General features: G+C 41.3%; 3 protein-coding genes across 14 annotated transcripts; all 3 read left to right on the top strand.

Moving 5' to 3' along the window:
- The first annotated feature begins 554 nt into the window (after nucleotides 1–554).
- Nucleotides 555–8,237, top strand: si:ch211-171h4.5 (sialoadhesin). 11 transcript variants are annotated; one of them, XM_021561982.3, is made up of 9 exons: nucleotides 555–725; nucleotides 2,267–2,349; nucleotides 3,138–3,506; nucleotides 4,289–4,600; nucleotides 5,145–5,411; nucleotides 5,622–5,718; nucleotides 5,828–5,846; nucleotides 6,187–6,273; nucleotides 7,780–8,237. In XM_021561982.3, exons 2-9 carry the CDS (start codon nucleotides 2,307–2,309, stop codon nucleotides 7,840–7,842), a joined length of 1,257 nt encoding a protein of 418 aa, XP_021417657.3. In that variant the 5' UTR covers nucleotides 555–725; nucleotides 2,267–2,306; the 3' UTR covers nucleotides 7,843–8,237. The 11 variants fall into 11 exon arrangements, 6 of the variants coding, with proteins under 6 accessions (XP_021417657.3, XP_021417656.3, XP_021417658.2 ...); XM_021561981.3 differs by having other exon boundaries at nucleotides 1,854–2,349; XM_090228102.1 differs by having other exon boundaries at nucleotides 638–725; nucleotides 1,475–2,349.
- A 5,224-nt stretch (nucleotides 8,238–13,461) lies between these two features.
- il11b (interleukin 11b) lies at nucleotides 13,462–19,783 on the top strand. Its single transcript, XM_090228107.1, has 5 exons — nucleotides 13,462–13,551; nucleotides 15,485–15,645; nucleotides 15,755–15,850; nucleotides 18,637–18,807; nucleotides 19,077–19,783. Exons 1-5 carry the CDS (start codon nucleotides 13,545–13,547, stop codon nucleotides 19,239–19,241), a joined length of 600 nt encoding a protein of 199 aa, XP_090084233.1. The 5' UTR covers nucleotides 13,462–13,544; the 3' UTR covers nucleotides 19,242–19,783.
- Nucleotides 19,784–20,830: 1,047 nt separating this feature from the next.
- On the top strand, nucleotides 20,831–25,486 carry LOC110489291 (serine/threonine-protein kinase SBK1). Of its 2 annotated transcripts, XM_021561993.3 has the most exons (4): nucleotides 20,831–22,392; nucleotides 23,663–23,807; nucleotides 23,919–24,121; nucleotides 24,260–25,486. In XM_021561993.3, the coding sequence occupies exons 1-4, from the start codon at nucleotides 22,387–22,389 to the stop codon at nucleotides 25,064–25,066; spliced, it is 1,161 nt and encodes a 386-aa protein (XP_021417668.2). In that variant the 5' UTR covers nucleotides 20,831–22,386; the 3' UTR covers nucleotides 25,067–25,486. The 2 variants fall into 2 exon arrangements, with proteins under 2 accessions (XP_021417668.2, XP_021417667.2); XM_021561992.3 differs by having other exon boundaries at nucleotides 20,862–22,392; nucleotides 23,663–24,121.
- The last annotated feature ends 1,769 nt before the right edge of the window (nucleotides 25,487–27,255 follow it).

Here is a 27,255-nt window from a genome sequence, read left to right as displayed (position 1 = left end):
AACATCTCAATTGAATCCATTTTAAATTCAGGCTGTAACACCCAAAATAGAAAAAGTAGTATTATTTCATATGTTGTTGTCATAATAAGATTGGGATGCCACCATGAATAAGCCTTTATCTTGATTAACTACACCATTAATAAAGTGATGACCCTATGATGAATTGACTGACGCATGTAATCTCATCATTCAATCACAGTTTTTTTTATTTGATTACGAAATGAACGGCGTCAATCTTTTAGCTTCATTGCAGATTTGATACGGTATTTAAGAACATAGAGTTTGAGTATATAACTTTCCAAGACTACCAATATATGTCTTACTGATGCATGTACTGCACGATTGTATACAGAGCTTTATAAAAGCTATCTGCAGAATGCCTCTGGCCCCTAATAGTTTTGGGTAACTCCTACATGGGGATGCTGCAATCTGGTGGCAGACTGTGACAAGTCATTACATTGTGCCTTTTTACAATAAAGAAGTCAGATATATCCCGCCACAGAACGTTGCAGCCAATTGTAAATGTTCTATCGACTGCAGAAAACATCCTCTTTGTTCTGACGTTTGTTCTTGCTTAAGAGCAGGGTTTGGTGTGACGAGGACAATTTCCTTTATTTCGCAATGCATATAAAAGAAAAGACAGCATCTTGCTTGATTAAACACCCAGAGCCATTTTGGAGATATCGGCGATCTCAATATCCATGATCTCTTTCACTCAGTTACAGGTAAGGCCTTTTCATGATTTCATCTAAAAGACACATTTAGAGTATCTCGAACCCAATAAACACAATCCCACCAAATCTCATTCACAAATATTGAATCACAATACTGAAGACTTGAATCGTAAAGAAAGTTAGACATTGTATTGACGTGGAAATGTGTTACCTCTTTAAATTTCAAATTGAGTTTTGGAAAAATGGCACTGATAAACAATTCAGTTGTAGCAAAAAATGTAATTGAATGTCAGTTAAACAGTAGTTACGGTGTTCATAAGTAATTGCTGCTTAGAATCAAATGCTAAACATTCCAGTATTTTTACCTATTTTTACCTATTTACCTACACTGAAAAATATAAACGCAACATGTTTAATTATGGTCCAATGTTTAATGAGTTGAAATAAAAGATCCCAGAAATGTTCCACAAGCACAAAAAGCTTATTTCTCTCAAATTTTGTGCCAAAAAATGTGTATACATCATTGTTAGTGAGCATTGATAATCCATCCACCTGACAGGTGTGGCATATCAAGAAGCTGATAAAACAGCATAACCATTACACAGGTGCACCTTATTGCTGGGGACAATAAAATGCTACTCTAAAAGGTGCAGTTTTGTCACACAAGACAATGCCACAGATGTCTCAAGTTTGAGGGAGCGAGAAATTGGCATGCTGACTGCAGGAATGTCCACCAGAGCTGTTGCCAGAGATATTAAGGTTAATTTCTCTACCATAAGCCACCTCCAATATCGTTTTAGATCATTTGGCAGTATGTCCAACCGGCCTCACACCGCACACCACGTGTATGGCATCTTGTGGGTGAGCAGTTTGCTGATGTCACCGTTGTGACCAGAGTGCCCCATGGTGGCGGTGGGGTTATGGTATGGGCAGGCATAAACTACGGACAATGAACACAATTGCATTTTATCGATGGCAATTTGAATGCAGATACCGTGACAAGATCCTGAGGCCGATTGTCATGCCATTCATCCACCGCCATCACCTCATGTTGAAACATGATAATGTACACGATTCCTGGTAGCTGAAAATATCCCAGTGCTTCCATGGCCTGCATACTCACCAGACATGTCACCCATTGAGCAAGTTTGGGATGCTCTGGATCAACGTGTACAACAGTGTGTTTCAGTTCCCCGCAATATCCAGCAACTTTGCACAGCCATTGAAGAGGAGTGGGACAACATTCCACAGGCCACAATCAATAGCCTGATCAACTTTATGCGAAAGAGATGTCACGCTGCATGAGGCAAGTGGTGGTCACATCAGATACTGACTGCTTTTTCTGATCCATGCTCCTACCTTTTTTTTTTAAGGTATCTGTGATCAAAAGATGCATATCTGTATTCCCAGTCATGTGAAATCCAAAATCCATATAATCCATATATATTATATTTGACTGATTTCCTTATATGAACTGTAACTCAGTAAAATCTTTGAAATTGGTGCATGTTGGGTTTATATTTTCGTTCAGTACAGATTATCCATAGCTGTCTAATTCTGATCTACTTTTTCTATCTCTATGTTTATTTGAGGTGTATTCTTACTGTGGAAGGCATCTCAACAACATCACAGATGTGTCTGTGGTTTATTGCGATCATCACTTTTCTGTTGAAAGGTCAGTTTCTTCCTGATTGTGCGCACTGCACTTCCCTCTTAACCTGTACACACTTTGACTTAATGACAATGATGACATCTCTGCAATATGTACTTGGGTGTTTCGACACGTGTGTGTGAGATTGATAAACCTTTGTGTGTGTCCGTGTGTGTGTGTGTGTGTGTGCAGACAAATGTGTTTTGCTGTTCAGCCTGGCCTCAAAGAGTAAACGTAACATAGTAAATGTGAATACGTGACACTCAAATGACTAATGATATGTTACGTTTGGTATGGTTACGTAAGACAGAAGATTACTTTAGCCAAAAACGAAAGGAGGGAGGTTGGTTGGTGAGGATGGGTAGGCGTATAACACGAATGTCTAGGTTCGAACGAATGTCTAGGTCCACATCAAGGACAACTTTAGCATTTGAGCTAATTAGCAACCTTTCAATTATTTACTACTTTTTAGCAACTTTGCAATTGCTTAGCATGTTAGCTAACCCTTCCCCCTAACTCTAACCTAACCATATCTCCTAACCCTAACCTTAACCCCACCCTAGCCCACATAGCCAACTAGCTAACGTTTGCCACAACAAAGTGGAATTCGTAACATGTCATCAGTATTGCAAATTCGTAACATACTGTATCATATAAAATGGATGATGGACATCCACAAATGAATACATAGCATACGAAACGTAACATATCATATTAAATGGAGGGAGACAGATTAACATTAGATATGTTACGCGTATCCCCGAGTCCAGGTTTTGCTGTTCAGTGTTTCTTGATGGTGCTGTGTTCTCCAGGTGCACTCTGCCAAGAGTGGAGTCTGTGGATGCCCCAAAGCATTGTGGCTGTTGGAGGATCCTGCCTACTGGTCCCATGTAGATTTGAGATCCCTGCTGCATTTGATGCTGACTTGAAAAACTGCACACCCACTTGGCTTTGGTCTAAAAAAATTTGGGGGGGAAATATAGTATTGAGCTCAGCCCAAACGGATGCCCAAAACATCATAAAGGGAGTGATGGTGGGAAATCTGTTGAGCAAGAACTGCACCACTCTTTTCAACAGTTTCCCTGCAGGATATGATGACACATATATCTTCAGGCTGGAATGTGCTGGAACAAATCGCCTCAAGTATATTTTCTACCCAGGAGTACATATCAGTCGTACAGGTACACTGAATTTGACCTTACCTAAGATATTTATGATTTCCAATTAAAACAAATATTGAAGGCTAAACATTCTAACAAATGGACTACATTGAACTCTTGTGAATACTAACAGCAAACACAGGTTTAAATACTTACCACCAGGGCCTGCTCTAGCCTTTTGGTTGCCCTAAGCAAGATTTGGTTGAGGGGCCCCCTCACCAAGCAGCTCTACACATTGTTGCCATGGGGCAAAGATACATTTTATAACAAATTTCATGCAATTGTACACATTTTGCCATGCTAATGATATCTGAGTGAGAGTGACTAACAAAATCAATGGGGGCCCCCTGGAGGTCAGGGCCCCTGAGCCCCTGCATGCTTAGCTAAGATTACAAAAAATGTAGATAACTGGCAAGACTAACTTACCAATCCAAAAATTGTTAGCTGAGATGGCTAATTGAGTGACTGTCAGTGACTGACAAAACAAGAGAAAAACTGCAGAATTTAAATTTTAAAAATTCAACCTTGCACTTTGTGTATTCTACTATTCTGACTCTCAACAGAAAGTATTTTTTTGGGTAGGGGGCCCTAAGCGACCGCTTATATCGCTTATGCCTGGAGCCGGCACTGCTTAACATGAAAAAGAGAGTGATGTTCTAAGCAGAGTTGATTTAAACCTGGTTGCCCCATACGGTATGTTATTGGGCTTTACCCAGGCCTCGTTCTGTCTTGTTATTGATTCTCTCTCTCTCTCTCTCTCTCTCTCTCTCTCTCTCTCCCCCACATACCTTTACTACCTCCAGACACCCCACCCAAACCCCAACTAACCCCTATGGGCAGCATCACAGAGGGGGAGCTGGTTAGACTGAGCTGCTCTGCCTCTGCCCCCTGTCCTACGTTCCCGCCCTCTCTGATCTGGACCTCTGGGCTGGGTGGCAGTGTCGAGAGCCAGCTACAGGAGGGTATAGATGGGCTCATGACCATGACCTCCACCCTTACCTTTACCGCCTCCCTCCTCCATCACGGGCTGCTGGTCAGATGTTCTGCCCGCTACACACTGCAGCCAGGGGGCACCACCAAGACAACTCAGGGGAACCTGACCCTCAATGTTCTTTGTGAGAGACCACAACAACCATAATCAAATGACCATACAAGCAACCATATGACCACAACTATAAACAGTCGTGTAGTTATACAATGAAACCAAGGAATCTCCTCATTCTGTTTGTGAACATGAGTTAATTGATAGATGATTGATACTGTTAAGTGCTAAACAGTATCAAAGAGCACAGGGCATAAAAAAACGAACTGGTTAAACATGAGTTAGCAGGTAATAAGCAGCCAGTTAGCTATTCATACCTATGCAGTGATTCTTCCCATCCTCATACACTGCATGTGTACCTTCTCAATAGTGCTTTCTGGATCATTTTCTCAATAATATGGCAACCTTCCAGCACACCTGTGAGACCTCAATCTATTTCTTCTGTTTTCTTTCATTCACACCAATACACTCCATCACACATTTCTATCGTTCGCACGCTCGTTGACACTCACATGACGAACGTTCCCTTGTGGAAACGGGCTTTTAATCTCACAGATCAAAATGAGCTCACGTACCTCACAGGAAGTTGATTTAACTGTGTGGATTCTGTCTTCCAGATGCTCCTAAAAACACTGTAGCCCTGTCCAGCCCATCTGGGCCTGTGCCCGACGGGAGGGCAGTGACCCTGACCTGTCAGAGTGATGCCAACCCACCAGTGGAGCGCTACTCCTGGTACAAAGACATCAGTGGGCAGGTGACCTGGAAGGCTAATGGGCAGACACTGGTCCTCCTGGTCAGCAAGGCAGACAGCGGGCTGTACCTCTGTGAGGCCCACAACGAGAAGGGATCACAAAGGTCAAAGGTCATGCCTCTGGAGTTCGAAAGTAAATCATTTTGTTCACTTTATGACAAATACACAACATTTGACCTAATAGTGCACTATATGAAATAGGGTGCAATTTTATTTGTTGAAAAGTGCCCTTGTTGAAAAGTGAACATTAAATCTCTATTTTAAATGGTTAACACTCAAGACAAACGGACAACAAATGAATAGTAAACTTTAAAAACCAATGTTCTATTACCATTGTTTTTAGGTGGCCAATGTTCCGTGATGGTCCCCTACATCATTTGTGGAGTGATGGTGTCGCTCTATGTTCTAACCGTCACCGTGGATGTGTATAAATATAAAAGGTATCATTGTTTACATGTTCACGCCCATCGAGTTTAGGAATACATTTATAGAAGGACTCTTTCCATCCACTTTATTCTAACCCTAGTTCCCCATTTTTCCTCCCTTAAGTCTGTCCAGAAGACTGAAAGTAAGAGGAACATTTTCATAATATTCTGTTTAATTAACTGAGCAATTTTAAGGCATTGGCAGTAGATGATGCAGTATGATACGATACAGAGACAAAGTGTTTCTACGTCAAAGATTCTACGTCAAAGATTCTACGTCAAAGCTTTAACAATTCTCTGTATGACTAATACTCATCTTGAATCTTTGACGAAATTCACTGTGGTTTTGTATAAAGCGTGCAATACTAAGGCTCCTATTTCATTTTACATTTGATGTAGTATTGATACCTCTGAGACTGATAGTCTGTTGGATAAGATATAACTCCTCCATTTAAATACAATTATTTCTCCTCGATATTCCAGCTGCAGCTAGAGCTGTCAGAGAAAGGAGACGCCACGTACACTAACCTAACGATCGCCAGCATCAGCTCTGACTATGACCAACTCCAGGTGATTATAATGAAAGATGTCTAATATGAACTCACAACAACATAGAATGTCATAGTTTGTAGTTATTTAAGCTAACTGTTTTATGTGTGAGCTTTAATTTGAATTAAGTAAAGTCAGTGGTGGAAAAAGTAACCAATTGTCATACTTGAGTAAAAGTATAGATACCTTAATAGAAAGTTACTCAAGTAAAAGTGAAAGTCACCCAGTAAAATACTACTTGAGTAAAAGTCTAAAAGTATTTGTTTTTAAATATAATTGCATATCAAAAGCACATGTAATTGCAAAAAATATACTTACGCATCAAAAGTAAAAGTATAAATAATTTCAAATTACTTCTATTAGGCAATCCAAACACCACAATTTTCTTTTCTTTTTACGAATAGTCAAGGGCACACGCCAACATAATTTACAAATCGAGCATTTGTGTTTTGTGAGTCTGCCAGATCAGAGGCAGTAGGGATGACCAGGGGCCTCATTTAAAAAACGGACTCACGATCAATTTTGATCTTAAGTATGATTTACGCAGAAAACCACGTATAAGTAGTTATTTATAAAACCTTACTTTGACATGGAAATGATCTTATCTCTACGCAAAGTCTAGACTTGAGGTAGGTGATTTTCCGGCTGGTTATGTAGGGCTATTCTTTTTATCCCTTGCAGTTTAAGGTCAGACCATTTCTTTTTCACATCAGCCACAGTTCTGTCTTGCTGCCCCACCTCGTTCACTGCAGCGGCGACACGCTCCCAAGCTACCTGTTTGACTTTGTTTGTCAACCCACTATTTAGTCCACCGAATAATACGTGTTGCCTGTCTTCAATCTCCTCTACCATCGCCGTGATCTCGTCTTCCAAACGGTTTGCTTTTCTCTTTTGGTCCATGGCTATTCCTGACTAAACTTTTATTTGTGCTAGCATTCTATAAGGGGAAATCGCTGATTATAAGGCACGTTCAGGTGCCGTCAATTTGAAGTTAATTTGCGATTTATAGATCACAGGTGCGTAAATTACAAATGGGCTTCTTAGAAACTGAGTAGCAAGGTTTTTTATGCTCAGTATCTTTTATGTATCGAACGTAAGCACACCGTCGGAAATGATGTTATGACTAAGTTCAAGTATAAATCTAAGAACATTTTTATAAATGAGGCCCCTGGGATGTTCTCTTGAGAAGTGTGTGAATTGGACCATTTTCCTGTCCTGTTAAGTATTGTAATGTAACTAGTACTTTTGGGTGTCAGGGAAAATGTATGGAGTAAATAATACATTATTTCCTTTATGAATGTAGTGAAGTAAAACTAAAGTTAAAAAAATATAGAAATAGTAAAGAAAGTAAAGATACCCCAAAAAACTACTTAAGTAGTAATTGAAAGTATTTTTACTTAAGTACTTTACACCACTGAGTAAAGTCAAACATCGTCAATGTGTGTGTGTGTGTGTGTGTGTGTGTGTGTGTGTGTGTGTGTGTGTGTGTGTGTGTGTGTGTCTATTTGCAATGTCTTCCTTTGACAGATGACCAGGGCTGCCCGAGGTGAAGTTCACTCTGGCAGAAGAAGTGAAAGAGCTGCTCCTTGAAACCACATGGCAAAACAGATCCAGATTGGACCTTTGCATTTTAACTTTGTTGTATGGAAAATGTTCATCTTGTTATTTTTCTTCAGATCGTACTGTATATTTCTATCGCAAAATACATATTATATATTTGAATCTGATGCCTCGATTTTATATACCTGTCAGCAGCGGGTGTGGGTGAAAAAGCAGAATCCACTCATTTGAAGGGGTGTCCATATACTTCTGACCATGTAGTGTAGTACTAAATTGTAGTTTAATCTTTTTGGTTTGTGGTTCAGCATCATCAATGTATTTCTGTCTTCTTCTCTGTAGATTTTGTTGAACCATGCAGGGGGTTGTGGGTTGTGTCAGTCAGGATTATAATGGCCATAATCAGTCGAATAAATCTCTTAATGTTATTCTACCGTGCCTTCTCTCTTGAAATTCCACACATTCCATTGCCTCCATCAATGAACAGGAAAGAAAGTAGAGGAGTGGGTGGGTGGAGGAGGGGAAATGATGAAGCAGGGCGTGATCTGACATCACTTTTGACACATCCCCAGATAACAAACTTTGATTCTGGGAATGTTACCCGAAGGTTGTGGAAACGTTCCCTGAACGTTGCACCAATGTTCCCTAAAGGACCAACCATATGGTTTTCTTAATGGTCTTTGAATGTTCTCTTTTGGTTGTATGAAGGTTCTGGGAATGTTCTCTGAATGTTACAAAGTTAGGAACGTTCTGGGAGCGTTCTCCGAAGGTTACAAAGTTGGGAACACACACACACAGGATTACACAATTAAATATGAACAATTAATACACAATTATAATTTCAGTTATCAATTTGTTTTATAAAATGGGTTCGGAGAAATCTGCAATATGATTGGCACACACAGACCTTTACAGACCGAGGCCCGAACTCTGCAGTCCTCACTGCAGGAACTTCATCAACAGTCTCGCCAGGTTCAATCTCTGAGCTACTGGAACACGTATGCTTCTTTTTGCACTTGACGTCAACCTTCCTCGACACTCAACGTCTTCTCGACAGTCATCACTGCACATGCCACCACATATAATTGATCCTCACTTTCGTCACTCTCAATTTCCTCAAGTTCTTCCAAAAGTTCAGCAAAATCCCTCATTCCGTATTCCCTCATAACCATTTCCACTGTTCTCCTTTCTTTCCCTTGCCCATCTTTTCCTTCACCAGATCTTTCAGAAGCACAACGCCATCCCCTCCACTCCATGTTTATTCATAATACGCTTCACTTTCTTCCTTATTTCCTTTTCCGCCATAATCTCCAATCGCTTCCTTTCTCTAAACATTTCTCTCTGTGCAACCTCTCCAATGCCATCCGTCATCTTGATAGCAGCTCTATGTGGCTTGTAGAGGAGAGTTGAATATTTTTTTGGGGGCGGGGAATAAAAACGACTGAACAAAAATATAAATGCAATATGCAACAATTTCAACAATTTGACTGAGTTCATATAAGGAAATCAGTCAATTAAAATAAATCTAATCTATGGATTTCACATGAATCGGCAGGGGCCCAGCCATGGGTGGGCCTGGGAGGGTATAGGTTCACCCACTTGGGAGCCAGGCACAGCCAAGCAGAATGAGTTTTCCCCCACAAAAAGGGCTTTATTACAGACAGAAATACACCTGAGTTTCATCAGCTGTTCTCAGACAATCCCGCAGGTGAAGAAGCTGGATGTGGAGGTCCTGGGTTGACGTGGTTTCACATGACCCGTGTAAAGAAAGTTCTAATAACGTTATTTTATGAGGTTATTTGAACGTTCTCAGAACAATGTGTTTCTACCTTACCAAAATAGCGACGTTCCCTAAAGTTACTTCTTTAATTCTTAGGAAAATTACTTTTCCACAATGTTCCTAGAATGTTCTGTGAAAGTAATTTTTCAAAGAACCGAAGGAGAAATGAAGGAGAACCTTTAGAGAACGTTGCAGGAACATTCTATGCTAGCTGGGCCCCTCCCTTCAACCCATTTCCCACTAGGGGAGGAAGTGGCAGATCTTTGATGACATCATGGCATGCTCATCTCCTTTGTCTGCTCTGTCTGAGTCTCTATCCGTTTGTGTCCATCCATTAAACAACATCAGGCAGAATGCCAGCGGGGAGATCTGACAGTACTTGCTACAGAGTGGGTTGGGTGGGGTGTATGTCGGGTGCAGAGTGGGGACATAGGGTCAGTGCCACTACTTTTGTGGGATTACCTAATTCACTAAAAGAGGAGAATGATATAAAACTCAGATAAAAAGGAATCACTACTTAGCAACCCTTTCAAACATCAAACATATCTGATAAATATTAGTTTGGAATCATCTCTTTTAGAGAGACTGCAGCTCATCATATCAGAGTTACAGAGTGGGACAGTTTTTTTAGCGTCTGATTGCATCACTTTTTCAAACCCATGATTATTCCAAAGAAAGGCCTGATAAGAGAACCCAATCAGTAGAACCCAACCGGTTTTAAGAACCCAACCAGTGAACCAAACCAGTATAAAAAACAGTATAAAGAACCCAACTGGCATAAAGAACCCAACCAGTATAAAGAACCCAACCAGTACCCAACCAATGAACCCCACGAGTATAAAGAACCCAACCAGCATGAAGAACCTAACCAGTATAAAGACCCCAACCAAGCAGTGTAAAGAACGCAACCAGTATAAAGACCCTAACCAACCAGTGTAATGAACCCAACCAGTATAAAGACCCTAACCAACCAGTGTAATGAACCTAACCAGTATAAAGACCTCAACCGGTGTAAAGAACCCAACCAGTATAAAGAACCCAACCAGTATAAAGACCCCAACCAACCAGTGTAAAGAACCCAACCAGAAATAAAGACCCTAACCAACCAGTGTAATGAACCCAACCAGTATAAAGACCCCAACCAACCAGTGTAATGAACCCAAACAACCAGTGTAATGAACCCAACCAGTACAAAGACCCCAAACAACCAGTATAAAGACCCCAACCAACCAGTGTAATGAACCCAACCAGTACAAAGACCCCAAACAACCAGTGTAATGAACCCAACCAGTATAAAGACCCCAACCAACCAGTGTAATGAACCCAAACAACCAGTGTAATGAACCCAACCAGTACAAAGACCCCAAAACAACCAGTGTAATGAACCAAACCAGTACAAAGACCCCAAACAACCAGTGTAATGAACCCAACCAGTATAAAGACCCCAAACAACCAGTGTAATGAACCCAAACAACCAGTGTAATGAACCCAACCAGTACAAAGACCCCAAACAACCAGTGTAATGAACCAAACCAGTACAAAGACCCCAAACAACCAGTGTAATGAACCCAACCAGTATAAAGACCCCAAACAACCAGTGTAATGAACCAAACCAGTACAAAGACCCCAAACAACCAGTGTAATGAACCCAACCAGTATAAAGACCCCAACCAACCAGTGTAATGAACCCAAACAACCAGTGTAATGAACCCAACCAGTACAAAGACCCCAAACAACCAGTGTAATGAACCCAACCAGAAATAAAGACCCTAACCAACCAGTGTAATGAACCCAACCAGTATAAAGACCCCAACCAACCAGTGTAATGAACCCAAACAACCAGTGTAATGAACCCAACCAGTACAAAGACCCCAAACAACCAGTATAAAGACCCCAACCAACCAGTGTAATGAACCCAACCAGTACAAAGACCCCAAACAACCAGTGTAATGAACCCAACCAGTATAAAGACCCCAACCAACCAGTGTAATGAACCCAAACAACCAGTGTAATGAACCCAACCAGTACAAAGACCCCAAACAACCAGTGTAATGAACCAAACCAGTACAAAGACCCCAAACAACCAGTGTAATGAACCCAACCAGTATAAAGACCCCAAACAACCAGTGTAATGAACCCAAACAACCAGTGTAATGAACCCAACCAGTACAAAGACCCCAAACAACCAGTGTAATGAACCAAACCAGTACAAAGACCCCAAACAACCAGTGTAATGAACCCAACCAGTATAAAGACCCCAAACAACCAGTGTAATGAACCAAACCAGTACAAAGACCCCAAACAACCAGTGTAATGAACCCAACCAGTATAAAGACCCCAACCAACCAGTGTAATGAACCCAACCAGTATAAATACCCCAACCAACCAGTGTAATGAACCCAACCAGTACAAAGACCCTAAACAACCAGTGTAATGAACCTAACCAGTACAAAGACCCCAAACAACCAGTGTAATAAACCCAACCAGTATAAAGACCCTAAACAACCAGTGTAATGAACCCAACCAGTATAAAGACCCCAACCAACCAGTGTAATGAACCCAAACAACCAGTGTAATGAACCCAACCAGTACAAAGACCCCAAACAACCAGTGTAATGAACCAAACCAGTACAAAGACCCCAAACAACCAGTGTAATGAACCCAACCAGTACAAAGACCCCAAACAACCAGTGTAATGAACCCAAACAACCAGTGTAATGAACCCAACCAGTATAAAGACCCCAAACAACCAGTGTAATGAACCCAACCAGTACAAAGACCCCAAACAACCAGTGTAATGAACCCAACCAGTATAAAGACCCCAACCAACCAGTGTAAAGAACCCAACCAGTATAAAGACCCCAACCAACCAGTGCAATGAACCCAAACAACCAGTGTAATGAACCCAACCAGTACAAAGACCCCAAACAACCAGTATAAAGACCCCAAACAACCAGTATAAAGACCCCAACCAGTACAAAGACCCCAAACAACCAGTGTAATGAACCCAACCAGTATAAAGACCCTAAACAACCAGTGTAATGAACCTAACCAGTATAAAGACCCTAAACAACCAGTGTAATGAACCCAACCAGTATAAAGACCCTAAACAACCAGTGTAATGATACCAACCAGTACAAAGACCCCAAACAACCAGTGTAATGAACCCAACCAGTACAAAGACCCCAAACAACCAGTGTAATAAACCCAACCAGTATAAAGACCCCAACCAACCAACCAGTGTAATGAACCCAACCAGTATAAAGACCCCAAACAACCAGTGTAATGAACCCAACCAGTACAAAGACCCCAACCAACCAGTGTAATGAACCCAACCAGTATAAAGACCCCAAACAACCAGTGTAATGAACCCAACCAGTACAAAGACCCCAAACAACCAGTGTAATAAACCCAACCAGTATAAAGACCCCAAACAACCAGTGTAATGAACCCAACCAGTACAAAGACCCCAACCAACCAGTGTAATGAACCCAACCAGTACAAAGACCCCAACCAACCAGTGTAATGAACCCAACCAGTACAAAGACCCTAATCAACCAGTGTAATGAACCCAACCAGTACAAAGACCCCAAACAACCAGTGTATTGAACCCAACCAGTACAAAGACCCTAAACAACCAGTGTAATGAACCCAACCAGTATAAAGACCCCAAACAACCAGTGTAATGAACCCAGCCAGTACAAAGAACCCAACTGGTATAAAAAACCCAACTGGTATGATGAAAAACAAAGAAAGAAAGTGAACAGCCGTGTTTTGGGAGGGGGGAGAGGGGGCTTGCGGGGGAGTTCTTCTATGAATGGAGAGGGTGACTCAGGTGATGTGTCATCGTACACATTCTATAAAAGAGAACGTTTGGGTTTGTGAACTCATTTAGGGGGATGAAAGATTGGGGCTGCTGACAGTTTATTTACAACTTTTGGATTTTGGGGTGACGATGAAATGTAAGTATTTCTGATACTACACTATCGACTGGGGATGTAATGTGCCTGTGGGGGGGGGGGGGGGGGGTATACATTTTGTAACCTGCCAACAATTCTGATTAAAGGTATAATTCAGCGATTTTGCATATTTAGATATTTGTTTCCTTATCTTGAAAGCAGTCTATGGAAAAGGAGTGACCGCAATCCACACGAGCACTTTTGGACCAATTCCTCACGCAAATCAATCTCCACCATTTAGCACCAAAATATTTCAAACCAAAATAGTCCACATAGTTTGAGACCAACACAATCCATTTAAGACATGATTTGGGCAAAGTGGAAACAAATAAGCAAATAAATAAATATTTAAAACGACTAACTAGTCAGCTCTTCACGCTGCATCGATTGGAAGGGCTCGTAAGCAAGCGTTTCATGGTAAAGTCTACCAGATGTATTTGGTGCATATGACAAATAAAATGTGATTTTGATTTTGATTTAAGCTATTTATTCTACTTAGGAGAGTGATACAGGCAGCTCCAAAACACTATAACGACAGGTTTCCAGAAACGGAACTTAGACTAATACTGTTCCACTGTACGTAGACAAAGCTGTGCACTTACAAGCAGCAACGTGTGCAGAATTTCTCAAATACATGGGGGTGTTAGGTCAGCCCAAGGCTACGGGAAACTTCAGTGCAGCGCTTTCTGAATCAGCTGTACAGTATAAATACTGGGTCAGGAATAGCTTTTTGACAGTGCAAAAGGGACATACATTTTTCAAAGAAATGACTGCACAGGAAATGGTGACCTCTAAGGTAACCAACTCTCTTGGCTAAATGTAACACATGAATATAAGTACAGAATGTTGTTTCTAAACTTAAGCAAGTGTTCCAAGTATAATTGATTTAGGTTTTTGTCTGCGTCAGACTATGCTCGATTAACCTCTAAAATTCTAAGCGGGGGGTGAGGGGGGGGGGGGGGGGGGGGAGTTGCCTAATATTTGGAATTGTTTTAAAATGGATAAGTTATCGATTTAGAATTTTAGGACCCCTTTAGGTGTCTTTTATTTGATAAAATATTGAATTTGGCCTTTACTACTATAACCCATAGAAACACATTGACAATTATAAATGAAAAAGAAAAACAGTAAGAATTGCTACCGGATTATTCTACTGGCAATGTACTGATCATCAACATGTAGCTCAGACAGATTCCATCTCACTCCTTCATGTTCACATGGAATGTAAGATGTCTACCACAACATACTCAGCATTCATCATCAATGACTTGGCTTCAACTGCAATATCGTGTTTAGTTCTGGTTGGTGATCTTTTGAAGGTTTGGTTGCAGTCTGCTGGCTAAGAAAACAGTTGGCATCAATGCTTGTCATTCCGTGATTGGATATCATCAAATGAATCACTAGCCTACTGATTCAGAGCCATAATGCTTGCTAGCAATAACCACATAGTCTAGAAAAGGTTCTTTGAAGTTGTCGGCTTGATGAGTCAATGATGAAACCGTTGCACTCCATGCTGATTGGATGACCCCTTTTCCAAACACAACCTCTTTTTCAACTGGAAGCTATCAGGTCTATGTATTTCCCGTTCATGGTAGCATATGGCATCTCATGTTAAAGGCAAGTTACACCAAAGTGAGGGTGGGGGGGCAAGATAAAATAAATATCTGTTTCCATAATGGTTTCTTGCTCTCTGGGAAGACAAAAACCTGTTACGTGGTAACCAATCAGTGTGTCCACTCACTCGAATGTAGGCCTACCATGTGGTCTGGTACCATGTGGTCTGGTACCATGTGGTCTGGTACCACCACTTAGCAATTCTTGAATAATAAACCTTTTTTGAATTGTTGATAAATGCTGTGATCTTGAATGTAACACTGATCCAATGCCTCGTTTAATGTAGCTCTCTAAAATTATGATTTATTTCTTATCTCTGCAGTGTGCCTGGACTCCACACAGTCTCTCCTCCTGTTGCTGCTATTAGCCCGGCTGCTTGTCCTTTCGTGGTCACGCCCCACCCAAAAGTGCCCCCTCTGTGCCCATCTGACAGTGATGGTCCAGCAAATGAGAAGCCTGCAGATGCTGACAAGGAATCTACAGGTGAGTGAGTTGACCATAGTTTGGTAGGCACAGCACAGTCATTGCTAGTCAACATACACTCGTTCTGTGGCCATCCAATTTAACTCTTATCCATGTCCTCTTAAATTAGAGTGAAAGTGAGTTCGGCGGTATGGAGCTTACGGAGTACAATCTAGACTCTCTTCCCGAGATGGAGCACACGGCCAATCACCTCAGTTCATTAAAGGTATGTATGCATCTACTTAAGTCCAGTCCTTATTGCATGCTCTCTCTAAATAACTACAGTGTCTTCAGAAAATATTCATATCCCTTGACTTTTTCCAAATTTTGTTGTGTTGCAAAGTGGGAATTAAATGGATGTAATTGCCATTTCTTGTCTGCAATGTCAAAGTGGAAGAAATAAAACAAATGTATTTTGATTAGATAAGTATTCAACCCCATGAGTCCCCCTGTTAGAATCACCTTTGGGAGTGATTAGAGCAATGAGTCTTTCTGGGGAAGTCTCTAATAGCTTGGCAAACCTGGATTGTACAATATTTGCCCATTATTCTTTTAAAAATTCTTCAAGCTCTGTCAAGTTGGTTAATGATCATTGCTAGACAGCCATTTTCAAGTCTTGCCATAGATTTTCAATCCAATTTAAGTCAAAACTGTAACTAGGCCACTCTGTAACATTCAACGTCGTCTTGGGTAGCAACTCCAGTATATATTTTTCCCTGCCTTTTAGGTTATTTTCCTACTGAAAAGTGAATTTGTCACCCAGTTTCTGTTGGAAAACAGACTGAACCAGGTTTTCTTCTAGGACTTTGCCTGTGCTTAAATCTATTCCTTTTCTTGTTATCATAATAAACTCCCTAGTCCTTGCTGATGACAAGCATATCCATAACATGATGCAGCCTCCACCATGCTTGAAAATATGAAGAGTGGTACTCAGTAATATATTGTGTTGGATTTACCCCAAACAAAAGGCTTTTTATTCAGGACCAAAAAAGGTCATTTCTTTGCCACATTTTTGCAGTATTACTTTAGTGCCTTGTTGCAAACAGGATGCATGTTTTGGAATATTTGTATTCCTTACAGGTTTCCTTGTTTTCACTCTGACATTTAGGTTAGTATTGTGGAGTAACTACAATGTTGTTGATCCATCCTCAGTTTTCTCCCACAACAGCCATTTAACTCTGGAAGTTGTTAAGTATGGGGAAGAAAATGTCAAATGTTTAATATCACCATTGGCCTTATTGTGAAATCCCTGAGTGGTTTCCTTCCTCTCTGTTAACTGAGGTAGGAAGGATGGCTGTATCTTTGTAGTGACTGGGTGTATTGACCATCAAAAGTGTAATTAATAACTTCACCCTGCTCAAAGGGATATTCAATGTATGCTTTTTTTTGTACCCATCTACCAATAGGTGCCCTTCTTTGTGAGGCATTGTAAAACCTCCCTGGTCTTTGTCGTTGAATCTGTGCTTGAGATTCACTGCTCGATTGAGAGACCTTACAGATAATTGTATGTGTGGGGTACAGAGATGAGGTGGTCATTCAAACATCTTGTTAAACACCAGTATTGCACACAGATTAAGTCCATGCAACGTATTATCTGACTTGCTAAGCACATTTTTACTCCTGAAGTTATTTAGGCTAGTCATAACAAAGGGGTTTAATACTAATGTCTCAAGACATTTCAGCTTTTAATTTTGGATTCATTTGTAAAAATTTCCTTTACCACAATTGTAAATGTCCTTCAGTCAAGTATTGAATTTCAAGCACAGATTCAACTATAAACACCAGGGAGCTTTTAGAAAGCCTCATAAAGAAGAGCAGTGATTGGTATATGGGTAACAATAACAAATCAGACATTGAAAATAGATGTATTAGATGTATGGTTTAATATATTAAACCACCCAGACACATTAAAGATTTCAGTCGTCCTTCTGAACTGAGCTGCAGGACAGGAAGGAAACTGCTTAGGGATGTCACCATGATGCCATTGATCAACAACATTTTAGGGACTCCACAATAATGACCTAAATGACATAGTGAAATATCACGGCAAAAAAACATGCAAAGACAATGAATCAAGTTGATTCACTCAAACAGTGCAAGATGTATTGGGACTTGTCTGGTTAATGTTTTTCAGATATGTTTGCTTCAGAAAAATGGCAATTAATCCACATATCAGCAATAATGCACAAATCGATACAGATACTTGATCTGAAAGTGATCTGAAAAAACAAGGCACTAAATTATTACTGCAAAAAATACACAGCAAAATAATACACTTTTTGGCCTAAATTAAAAGCATTATGTTTGGGGCAAATCCAACACAACACATCACTGAGTAACTGCCTCCTTATTTTCAAGTATGGTGGTGGCTGCATCATGGTATGGGTATGCTTGACATCCACAAAGACTGGGGAGTTTTTCAGGATGAAAATAAATGGGAATTTGAAAAGAATAATGGGCAAATATTACACAATACAGGTGTGCAAAGCTCTTATGAGACTTACCCAAGAAGAATCACAGCGGTAATCAATGTCAAAGGTGTTCCTAACATGTTAAATACTTATGCAATGACTATATTTTAGTTATTTAATTTGTAGTCATATTTTTTTTGTTGGTATAATTGTTCTTCCATTTTGACATTACATAGTATTTTGTGTAGATTGTTGACAAAAAAGAACAATTCAATACATTTTAATCCCACTTTGTAAGACAACAAAATGTGAAGAAATCCAATGGGTCGGAGTACTTTTGCAAGGAGCGGTATACAGTGCCAATTGTCTGAAAGTGACAAAGTTTTATAAATGTAGTGACTTAAAGCAACATAAATGTATTCCATCACTGCTCAGTTTATTTCATCTATTGGGAGGAATTCTTCAGCGATGCTTTATAAATTCACCAGGAACACTTTTCAGAAACTTTTTTGACGTTGTACTAAATAGGATGTAAGCGTTAAAAACACAAGTCCCCAGTCTTCGGAATTCACACCGTGTCGTCCTCTCTTCCCTCTCCCAGCTAAACGACTCCCTCTCACAACTTTACACGGATCTCATCTCCTTTAAACTGCATGTTGACTGGATGATTGACGCCCGAGTCAATATGAGCTTGCCAGTCTCTCCCAAGACACTAGAGGTCGCTAAAGGCCTGCATAATCTCTCAAACTTCTGTTCTACTGCACTACAGCAGGTAGGTAGCGCAATATACTCTGTGTACAGTTCTAAAATTCACTTACGCGCTCAAATTCCAAACCTTATCCATAAAGTGAGGGAATATGTAACTGACCATAGATCAGTGTATAGGCTCAATGTACCCAAGCGTTTTAGCTTAGTCACGGTATGTAAAGAACATCTATATAATATAACACACATGGAAAAGCTGTTTGGGATTTTGATAATTCACTGTGGTATGTTCAGGAGTCATATTTTAGAGTAACCCCTTTTCTTCCCCCATTATAGACTGCATGCCCACTGCCCCAGATTTCCATCCCCTCCTTCCCAACACAACTCAAGGCCTGGGATGTGGCCCTCCTCTCCTACGAGATTCCTGAGCGGTTACGATTCTACTGTCAGTGGTCAACCAGAGTGTTGCTCCTCCTTAGGTCAAAGGTTCAGCGCCTTTGACATAAAGTTTCCCGCCATCTAAGTTCCTACTCTGTGCAACAACAAATGCCTTCCTCGAAAGCAGTGCTATCGTATTCAATTTAACTCAAGGTTTTTTGCTGCGGTAAGCACGCTTAACCTACTGTGACTGCGAATTGTGTTCAACTTGAGTATTTAAGATTCAGCTAACTGTAACGTCATTCTTTCAAACATAATGCCCTCTATACGGTCAATTGCTCTTTACCTCTCCCTTTGGTCTTAGCTCATTTATATGTTGAAATGAAAATTCTCCTTCTTTAATATACAGTCATTTGTAACATCCTTATTACAGTGCTGTTACTGAAGAATGTGATTGAATTAGGGTGAACCCTGACCCTAACCCTAAATCTGAATGAGCCTATGACCCTGTTTTGTATTGTATTTACTGAATGTACAGTTATTTATTAACCAATTGTCTCATATCTGAGGCTATTATATTTTTGATGCTGGCATCACATATTTTTTATACACAGACATTATCCATGGGATTTACCCATCTAAAATAAAAAGACAGTGATATATTACCACGTTGTCCTGCATTTCTATACATCATTCTAAATAAAGGGACATACTGTTTGTGTAACTCACTTGAATTGTATCGACATAATGACTTCATAACACAGTTATAAGGCTTTCATAGCAGCACTCGCTTCCGTCATCATAAAGTGCTTCGAGAGGCTCGTCAAAGACCACATCACCTCCTCCCTCCTCGACACACTCGACCCGCTCTAATTCGTCTACCGCCATGACAGATCCACGGACGACACAATCGCCATTGGCACTGCACACTGCCCTCACCCACCTGGACAAAAGGAATGCATATGTGAGGATGCTGTTCATCGACTACAGCTCTGGTCTTCGATCTAAGCTCACCGCAAAGCTCACAGCCCTGGGACTGAACTCCACTCGATGCAACAGAGCTGCCGTGGAGATGGTTAAAAACTTCACGTTTCGTGGCGTACACATCTCAGAGGAGCTGAAATGGTTGAATCACGCGGACACTGTGGTGAAGGAGGCACGACAGCGACTCTTTAACCTTAGGAGGCTGAAGAAATTTAGCCTGTCCCCGACGGCCCTCAGTGTTCTACAGGACCACAATCAAGAGCATACTGTCGGACTGCATCACAGTCTGGTACGGCAACTGACCGCAAGGAGCTACCAGAAGGTGGAAAGCTCAGCCGAACACACGATTGGATGCACACTGCCTGCCCTACAGGACACCTACAACACCAGGTGTCGCAGGAAGGCCAAGAAGATCACCTGGGACACCACGGACTGTTCTCCCCGCTTCCATCACTCAGACACGGACAGTATAGGAGCATCATGGTAAAAAAAAAATGAAAGACTGGCCCATAGCTTGTAACCCCAGACCATCAGGCTGCAGTAGGTACCCTTTAAATGAAGTGTCACCCAGAACTTTGCTACACATGAACATGTAACACTGAGGACATATTGCTAACACAGCCAAAGTGACAGTACAGTTGTAAGTTGCGTGGTAATGCGAGGCACGGAGAAATGTATCCGCCCCAAGGGGGGCTGGAAGGGTTAGAAAAGATGTTGGGCAGAATAGCTGGTGGTCGGATGGGTGGCGGTGGGGGAGATAGTTGGATAGTTGGCAAGCTGGAGGAAATAGAGTTGGCAGGCACTCAAGGTACGAGAGGATCGCACTATAAAGCTGTTTTGGTGCGTGACCCCCTGCAGCTGTTCGGTTTGTCAAATGAGGGGAGAGAGGGAGTTGGAGAGGAAGACAGAAATAATTAATTCAAAAATAAAGAACGAAAGACAGACAGAAAGAAAAACAAAGACAAAAAGACGGAAAAAAAGACAGAAAGACAGACAGAAAGACAGAAAGACAGACAGAAAGACAGAAAGACAGACAGACAGAAAGACAGATAGACAGACAGAAAGAAAGAAAGACAGACAGAAATACAGAAAGACAGACAGAAAGAAAGAAAGACAGACAGAAAGACAGACAGAAAGACAGATAGACAGACAGAAAGAAAGAAAGACAGACAGAAATACAGAAAGACAGACAGAAAGAAAGAAAGACAGACAGAAAGACAGAAAGACAGACAGAAAGACAGAAAGACAGAAAGACAGAAAGACAGACAGAAAGACAGAAAGACAGAAAGACAGACAGAAAGACAGACAGAAAGACAGAAAGACAGACAGAAAGACAGAAAGAAAGACAAAAAGTCAGACTGAAAGACAGAAAGAAGGACAGACAGAAAGACAGACAGAAAGACAGAAAGACAGACAGAAAGAAAGAAAGACAGACAGAAAGACAGAAAGACAGACAGAAAGACAGAAAGACAGAAAGACAGAAAAACAGAAACACAGAAAGAAAGAAAGAAAGAAAGACAGAAAGACAGAAAGACAGAAAGAAAGAAAGAAAGACAGAATAAAAAACAGAAGGAATGAAAGAGGCACAAAACAGGTGGACAAGTTGAGGGAAAGAGGCAGTCATTTGAAAGCCTGTGATGGAGTGTGTGCCGCTTGTTAAGCACAGGTCACACACAGATGGTTATCCAAGCCCAGGTTTGTCAGAGTGGCATGCCCTCTCTTGCTCCTCTTCAAAGGTGAAATGCAGCAAGAGTGGAGGGAGAGAGAGAGAGTGGAAAATGAGAGAGTGTCTAGATAAGTGTTTGGATTGACACAGGCGTTCATTTGTTGACTGACAGATCAAACTCAAAACATTGACTGGCCTTGGCCTCCACAACAGGGAGGGAAGGCACCAGTGGGAGTGGCTGGCTTTCGACTGATGGGACAGACAGCTCACCAGAGAATCCGGAAGGAGGGAGAGAATGTGGGAGGACTGCGGAGGTGAGGAACAGGGGAGCAAGATAATGTAATGATTAAAGTAGGGGAGGAGATATCAAAACGCACAAACAGCAGAGATAGAAGAGCCTTTGCTGAGAAAGACCAGACACGGACAACTATTCGACAAGATCTCTAGAGCAAGAACTCCTTTACCTTGTGATTGGAAGCGCTACAGTGCAGCTTATGTTTTGTGGAAGCATTTCTGAAAGGTGCACTACTTGGTAGATGTGGGCAGGGATTCAGATTCACTGCAACCTGTCTGTGAGGAACATCACAATATCAGTGTGAAGTCAACCACAGAGCCAAAATGACAGTAAGTAAGCCATCCTCTCAACCCCATTTTCCTCTGCAACCAAAGAAAGAATTAGGAGCAATGTGTTTCATTCAGCCAATAATCATCAAGGTTTAGGGAGACATTTGTAGAAGTTTTCTAAGATGTTGACTTCTTCTGGAATTGAGTTAATCCAGTTTACCTTTATACATTTTTTTTCCCAAAATGTATTAATACACAATGAACTTTTATTGCACTGTTATATAAACAAGGGGGGTCCAGTCTCTAATGCATGTACTGCCTCCATTACAATAGTGTGTTTTCCTTGATGACTACGCCAATTACGCCCCCCCCCCACACACACACACACACTCACACACACACAAATGTACTCATAAAGCTTAGAGTATTTCTATTTCATTGAATTTTCATTTAGGATGAAAAAAAAATGAAATTGTAAATAGCCGGTTAATATTGAGCTGTACAAATGCATGCAACATTTCTGCCTTATACCGATGTGAGATGTCCCTGTTATGTGACAAAATGCTGTCACACGTGTCACTGATACTAGACAGCAGGTTATTAGATACAACCAATTGAATATGCTGTATACACACTATTTGGTAACACTTTATAATACATTGTAAATTATTATACATGTTTATAAATGCTTTATAAATGATTATAAATGCTATGAAAGCTTATGAATTGGAATCCTCGTAACGCTTGTAAATAATGAAACACCTATTTATTAACAGTTTACTAATGCGTGTTCATGATAGGTTTTGTAACGTGTTGACCCCGTTATATTGATTCATATTCATATCAATCCATACGGTTTCTGCTCACACTATTGGTACGGAACGTTCCACTGTTGTAATCCATATTGAGTAGTAGATAGAGGACAAGACAAACTTAATCCACAAACCACGCAACTCTCTTTCCCCCAACACAAAGTTACATAACCAAGGTGTTAAATCCATGTCTCTACAGGCTATTCAGGTAATGCCGTGCTGGCAGGGGTCTGGCCTGGGCTTAACCCTGTGGAGCTTGCTATGCCACAGAGATGTACTAATGGAGTGTCTTGGGGTCAATCCGTTCGGCTAATACAGAAAAATCACACAATAGCTCTCCTGGTCCCAATCAATGGAAAAGACAACAACCAATCAGAATAAATCAAAGGCTTTGTTGAAATAGGAGGGTGTCCAAAAACTGTCCATCAAGCCGTTCATAGGGCTATAAAGGGAAGTCTTTACATCTGGTTTAGTGATAAGCATCATGACAGATATATGTTATGCTCCCATCTCCGCAGGCTGCCACGAGACTGTTGGACGAGATGTGCCATCTCACGGCCCAGTCGCTGACATCACTGGAGACCTCGGACCACTTCCAGGTGGTCAAGATGTTAGGGGAGGGGTCGTACGGGAAGGTCATGTTGGCTGTACATCGGAAAAGAGGTCAACTATGGATCTGTTTTAATCCTAACCCCAGTTTGCCTGGCCTCATATCTCCAGAATGTCTTTCTTTCTTTTGTTCTGATCACTTTTCTCTCTTTTCCTTCCCCCAAGGCACTCCAATGGCCCTGAAGTTCTTTCCTCGTGATTCCACAAATCTCTTCTCCTTTTTGCGAGAGTATAACCTCTCCCTCTCCTTCTGCACCCACCCGTCCCTGACCAAGGCCCTGGGCATTGCCTTCTCCACCCCCTCACATTACGTTTTCGCCCAGCAAGCCAGCCTCTTCGGTGATCTATACGACGTCATTGTCCCTGAGGTATAATATACAGTATGTGTAAAAAAATTTTTTTAAAACATCCACGCCCATGAGACATTTGTCAGTGTTCTCTTATAAATCTTTGGTAACTAACAAAATGGGAAATGTAGTTCAACTGTGCCTATGTCTATGTCTCAGGTGGGTGTGGAGGAGGACTGTGTCCAGAGGGTGGTTTCCCAGCTGTGCGGTGCCCTAACCCACCTCCACTCCCTGGGCTTCGTCCACCGCGACGTCAAGCCTGAGAACATCTTCCTGGTCGACGCTGCCTGCCGCTGGGTCAAACTGGGCGACTTCGGCATGGCCAAGGCCACGGGAACCAAGGTACCTGGTGTGTGGTACAGTTCTGCTTACTGTACGCCCGAGGCAGAGATATCAAAGGAGTCGGAGGATAGTAGACATAATACTGCTTCAAAACCAGATGGAGGAAATGGGTTGGACAGCAAGATCAAGCGGGTGTGGGTGTCGGTAGAGGCCAGTACAGACTGCTGGGCCTTGGGGATCCTCACCTACGCCATGCTGACTGGCAGTCTACCCTGGACGCAGACAGCGTCCGACGACCGCTCTTACATCAAGTACAAAGAGTGGTTTGACCAGCAGAAAGATCAAGAAGGTCAGGACGATGAACTAGACCTATGGGGGGGGGAAGGAAAAGACGAGGGCATCATGATGAGTTTGGATAAAGACAAGCAGAATCGGAGCAAGAGAAAATCCCATCCGGTCGCCCCCCAGTTTGCCTGTTTCACCCCACTGGCCAGTTCCCTTTTCCTGTCACTACTTCACCCGCAGCCTAGGCTTCGCGGTAGGCCCGACGATGTGCTGGGCTACCTGGGAGGAGACTGGTTGCAGGTGAAGGAGAAGATACAGCTGGAGGAGGAGAAGAAGAAAATGAGAGGGCGTGAGGTCATCAGGAACGAAAACGAGAGGGAGGGACGGGGAGAGGGATAAAGGAGTGGCGACACACGATCATATGAACTCACAAACTCAGAGGTGAAAGAGACAATATTTTTTGACCTCCCAGAAGACAATACATATCCTCTGATGTGTCACATTGGTGCATAAAAAGACCGTGTACAGTATATAATACCACTACAGTTGCACTTACTACAAGATAAATAGCCATCAAGTCATTGTTGATACTGGATAGCATTTGGGGATAGACACAGCTGCAATTGGCTACTTTAGGGACTTGTAAGCACTTTAAAAGTATAATTTCGATGTGTTCAATCTAGTCAATTCTAAGTGTGACTTGATGATGGTGTTTCTGTATTCTAATGTTTTTTTTATAATATGTAAATGTCATCTGATTGTCATATAATTTCTTGTGGTTGGAATTGAGTCTAATAAACATTTTATTCTGAATTATCATTTGGATTAAACTCATAACTTCAACGTTTTCCTGGGCCTGCCTCGCCTAGATTGCTATGATACTTACAGATGTTAAAGTCTTCTCCATTTTGTGTTGATTCTACAGTAAGTTATCTGGTTACTCTACTGTATTAAGTTAAGCAAGAAAATTGACCAGATTTCAGATTTGTTTATTGTATTATTGGACTTGGAAAGTAGAATAACAACTGCGACTGCAAGCACCGCACTAGGCAGAAACTGGTTGAATCATCGATGTTTCCATGTCATTTCAACAACAAAAATGCAATGTGATGACATTGAATTAACGTGGAAAACTGATTCGATTAGCAAAAAGTCGTCAACATAAAGGGAATTCAGTCTTTTTCACCCAACTTTTAACCTAAGTCCAATGACATGGTGAGAGGTTTTGTTGATTTCACGTTGAATTCAGGTTAACTCAACCAAACGTAAATCAAAACTAGACGTTGAACTGACGTATGTGCCTAGTGGGACATGACTATCACTCCATAATGTGAACTCCATGCAGTAGGCAGTCGGCCTTCAACAAGTAGCCATACCCCTTGCCATAGAAGGAACTGGCATTATGATACAACATAAATCTGCTCGTCTGCACAGCAGGGTCCTCCAAAATCCCATAATAATGCACAATGTCAGCAGAACGTCATCGTCCCCATTGCAAATGGACGGAAATATGGAGGCCATCTTATGTGTTTGGGACCATCTCACTCCACAAGACGACACAGTGACTGTCATTCACTTATCATGACAAACAAGATCCAGAGAGGATTGGAACAAAATGGCTGCTTGTTATGACACATTTGCATTGTGGTGTGCGAGTAACTGAACACTATGTAATAACCATAATATGACACCCCGGCATGCATAGGCCTACATACAAGCACACACCCTCACATACAGACACTAACACTCAGAGTACCAAACACACACAGAGAGATCTTCCCAGGGTGCCACCACAGACATATTTAAAAATAGACCGGACTCAGTTTATTAACCACTACGAACCATCATCATCCCCAACCCCCTGCTCGGCACCTTTCTCACTCTCTGGCCTACAAAGTTCTCAAACAGGTCACACACAGCATTCACTTAACCCACTCACACACACGTTCAGTCAACATTATCACAAGCAATGGGTGAATTCCTTGAACAGACCACACATGAACACGTAGTCCTGTCAGCTCTCTTTCTCATACCATCAATGCACATACACTACCGGTCAAAATGAATCAATGCACATACACTACCGGTCAAAATGAATCAATGCACATACACTACCGGTCAAAATGAATCAATGCGCATACACTACCGGTCAAAATGAATCAATGCACATACACTATCGGTCAAAATGAATCAATGCACATACACTACCGGTCAAAATGAATCAATGCACATACACTACCGGTCAAAATGAATCAATGCACATACACTACCGGTCAAAATGAATCAATGCACATACACTACCAGTCAAAATGAATCAATGCACATACACTACCTGTCAAAATGAATCAATGCACATACACTACTGGTCAAAATGAATCAATGCACATACACTACCGGTCAAAATGAATCAATGATGCACATACACTACCGGTCAAAATGAATCAATGCACATACACTACCGGTCACCTTCACATTCAAGGGTTTTTATTTTTACCATTTTCTACATTGTATAATAATAGCGAATACATCAAAACTATATGGAATCATGCAGTGACCAAAAAAGTGTAAACAAATAAAACATATATTTT

Source organism: Oncorhynchus mykiss, chromosome 30 (genome assembly GCF_057628025.1).
Source record: "Oncorhynchus mykiss isolate SJ-2025 chromosome 30, ASM5762802v1, whole genome shotgun sequence".
Classification (NCBI taxonomy): domain Eukaryota; kingdom Metazoa; phylum Chordata; class Actinopteri; order Salmoniformes; family Salmonidae; genus Oncorhynchus; species Oncorhynchus mykiss.
The sequence above is the reverse complement of the archived record's forward strand: the minus strand, read 5'-3'. Positions and strand labels throughout refer to the sequence as shown.

Excerpts from the sequence above, each read along its gene's own strand:
- si:ch211-171h4.5 (XM_021561981.3), top strand. The coding sequence starts at position 2,181 with ATGTTGGGTTTATATTTTCGTTCAGTACAGATTATCCATAGCTGTCTA. Across the intron at positions 2,350-3,137 it reads CATCACTTTTCTGTTGAAAG|GTGCACTCTGCCAAGAGTGG; the intron begins GTCAGTTTCTTC and ends TGTGTTCTCCAG. Across the intron at positions 4,601-5,144 it reads CCTGACCCTCAATGTTCTTT|ATGCTCCTAAAAACACTGTA; the intron begins GTGAGAGACCAC and ends TCTGTCTTCCAG.
- il11b (XM_090228107.1), top strand. Across the intron at positions 15,646-15,754 it reads TGCTGACAAGGAATCTACAG|AGTGAAAGTGAGTTCGGCGG; the intron begins GTGAGTGAGTTG and ends CTCTTAAATTAG. Across the intron at positions 18,808-19,076 it reads GTTCTACTGCACTACAGCAG|ACTGCATGCCCACTGCCCCA; the intron begins GTAGGTAGCGCA and ends CCCCCATTATAG.
- LOC110489291 (XM_021561992.3), top strand. Across the intron at positions 24,122-24,259 it reads ACGACGTCATTGTCCCTGAG|GTGGGTGTGGAGGAGGACTG; the intron begins GTATAATATACA and ends TCTATGTCTCAG.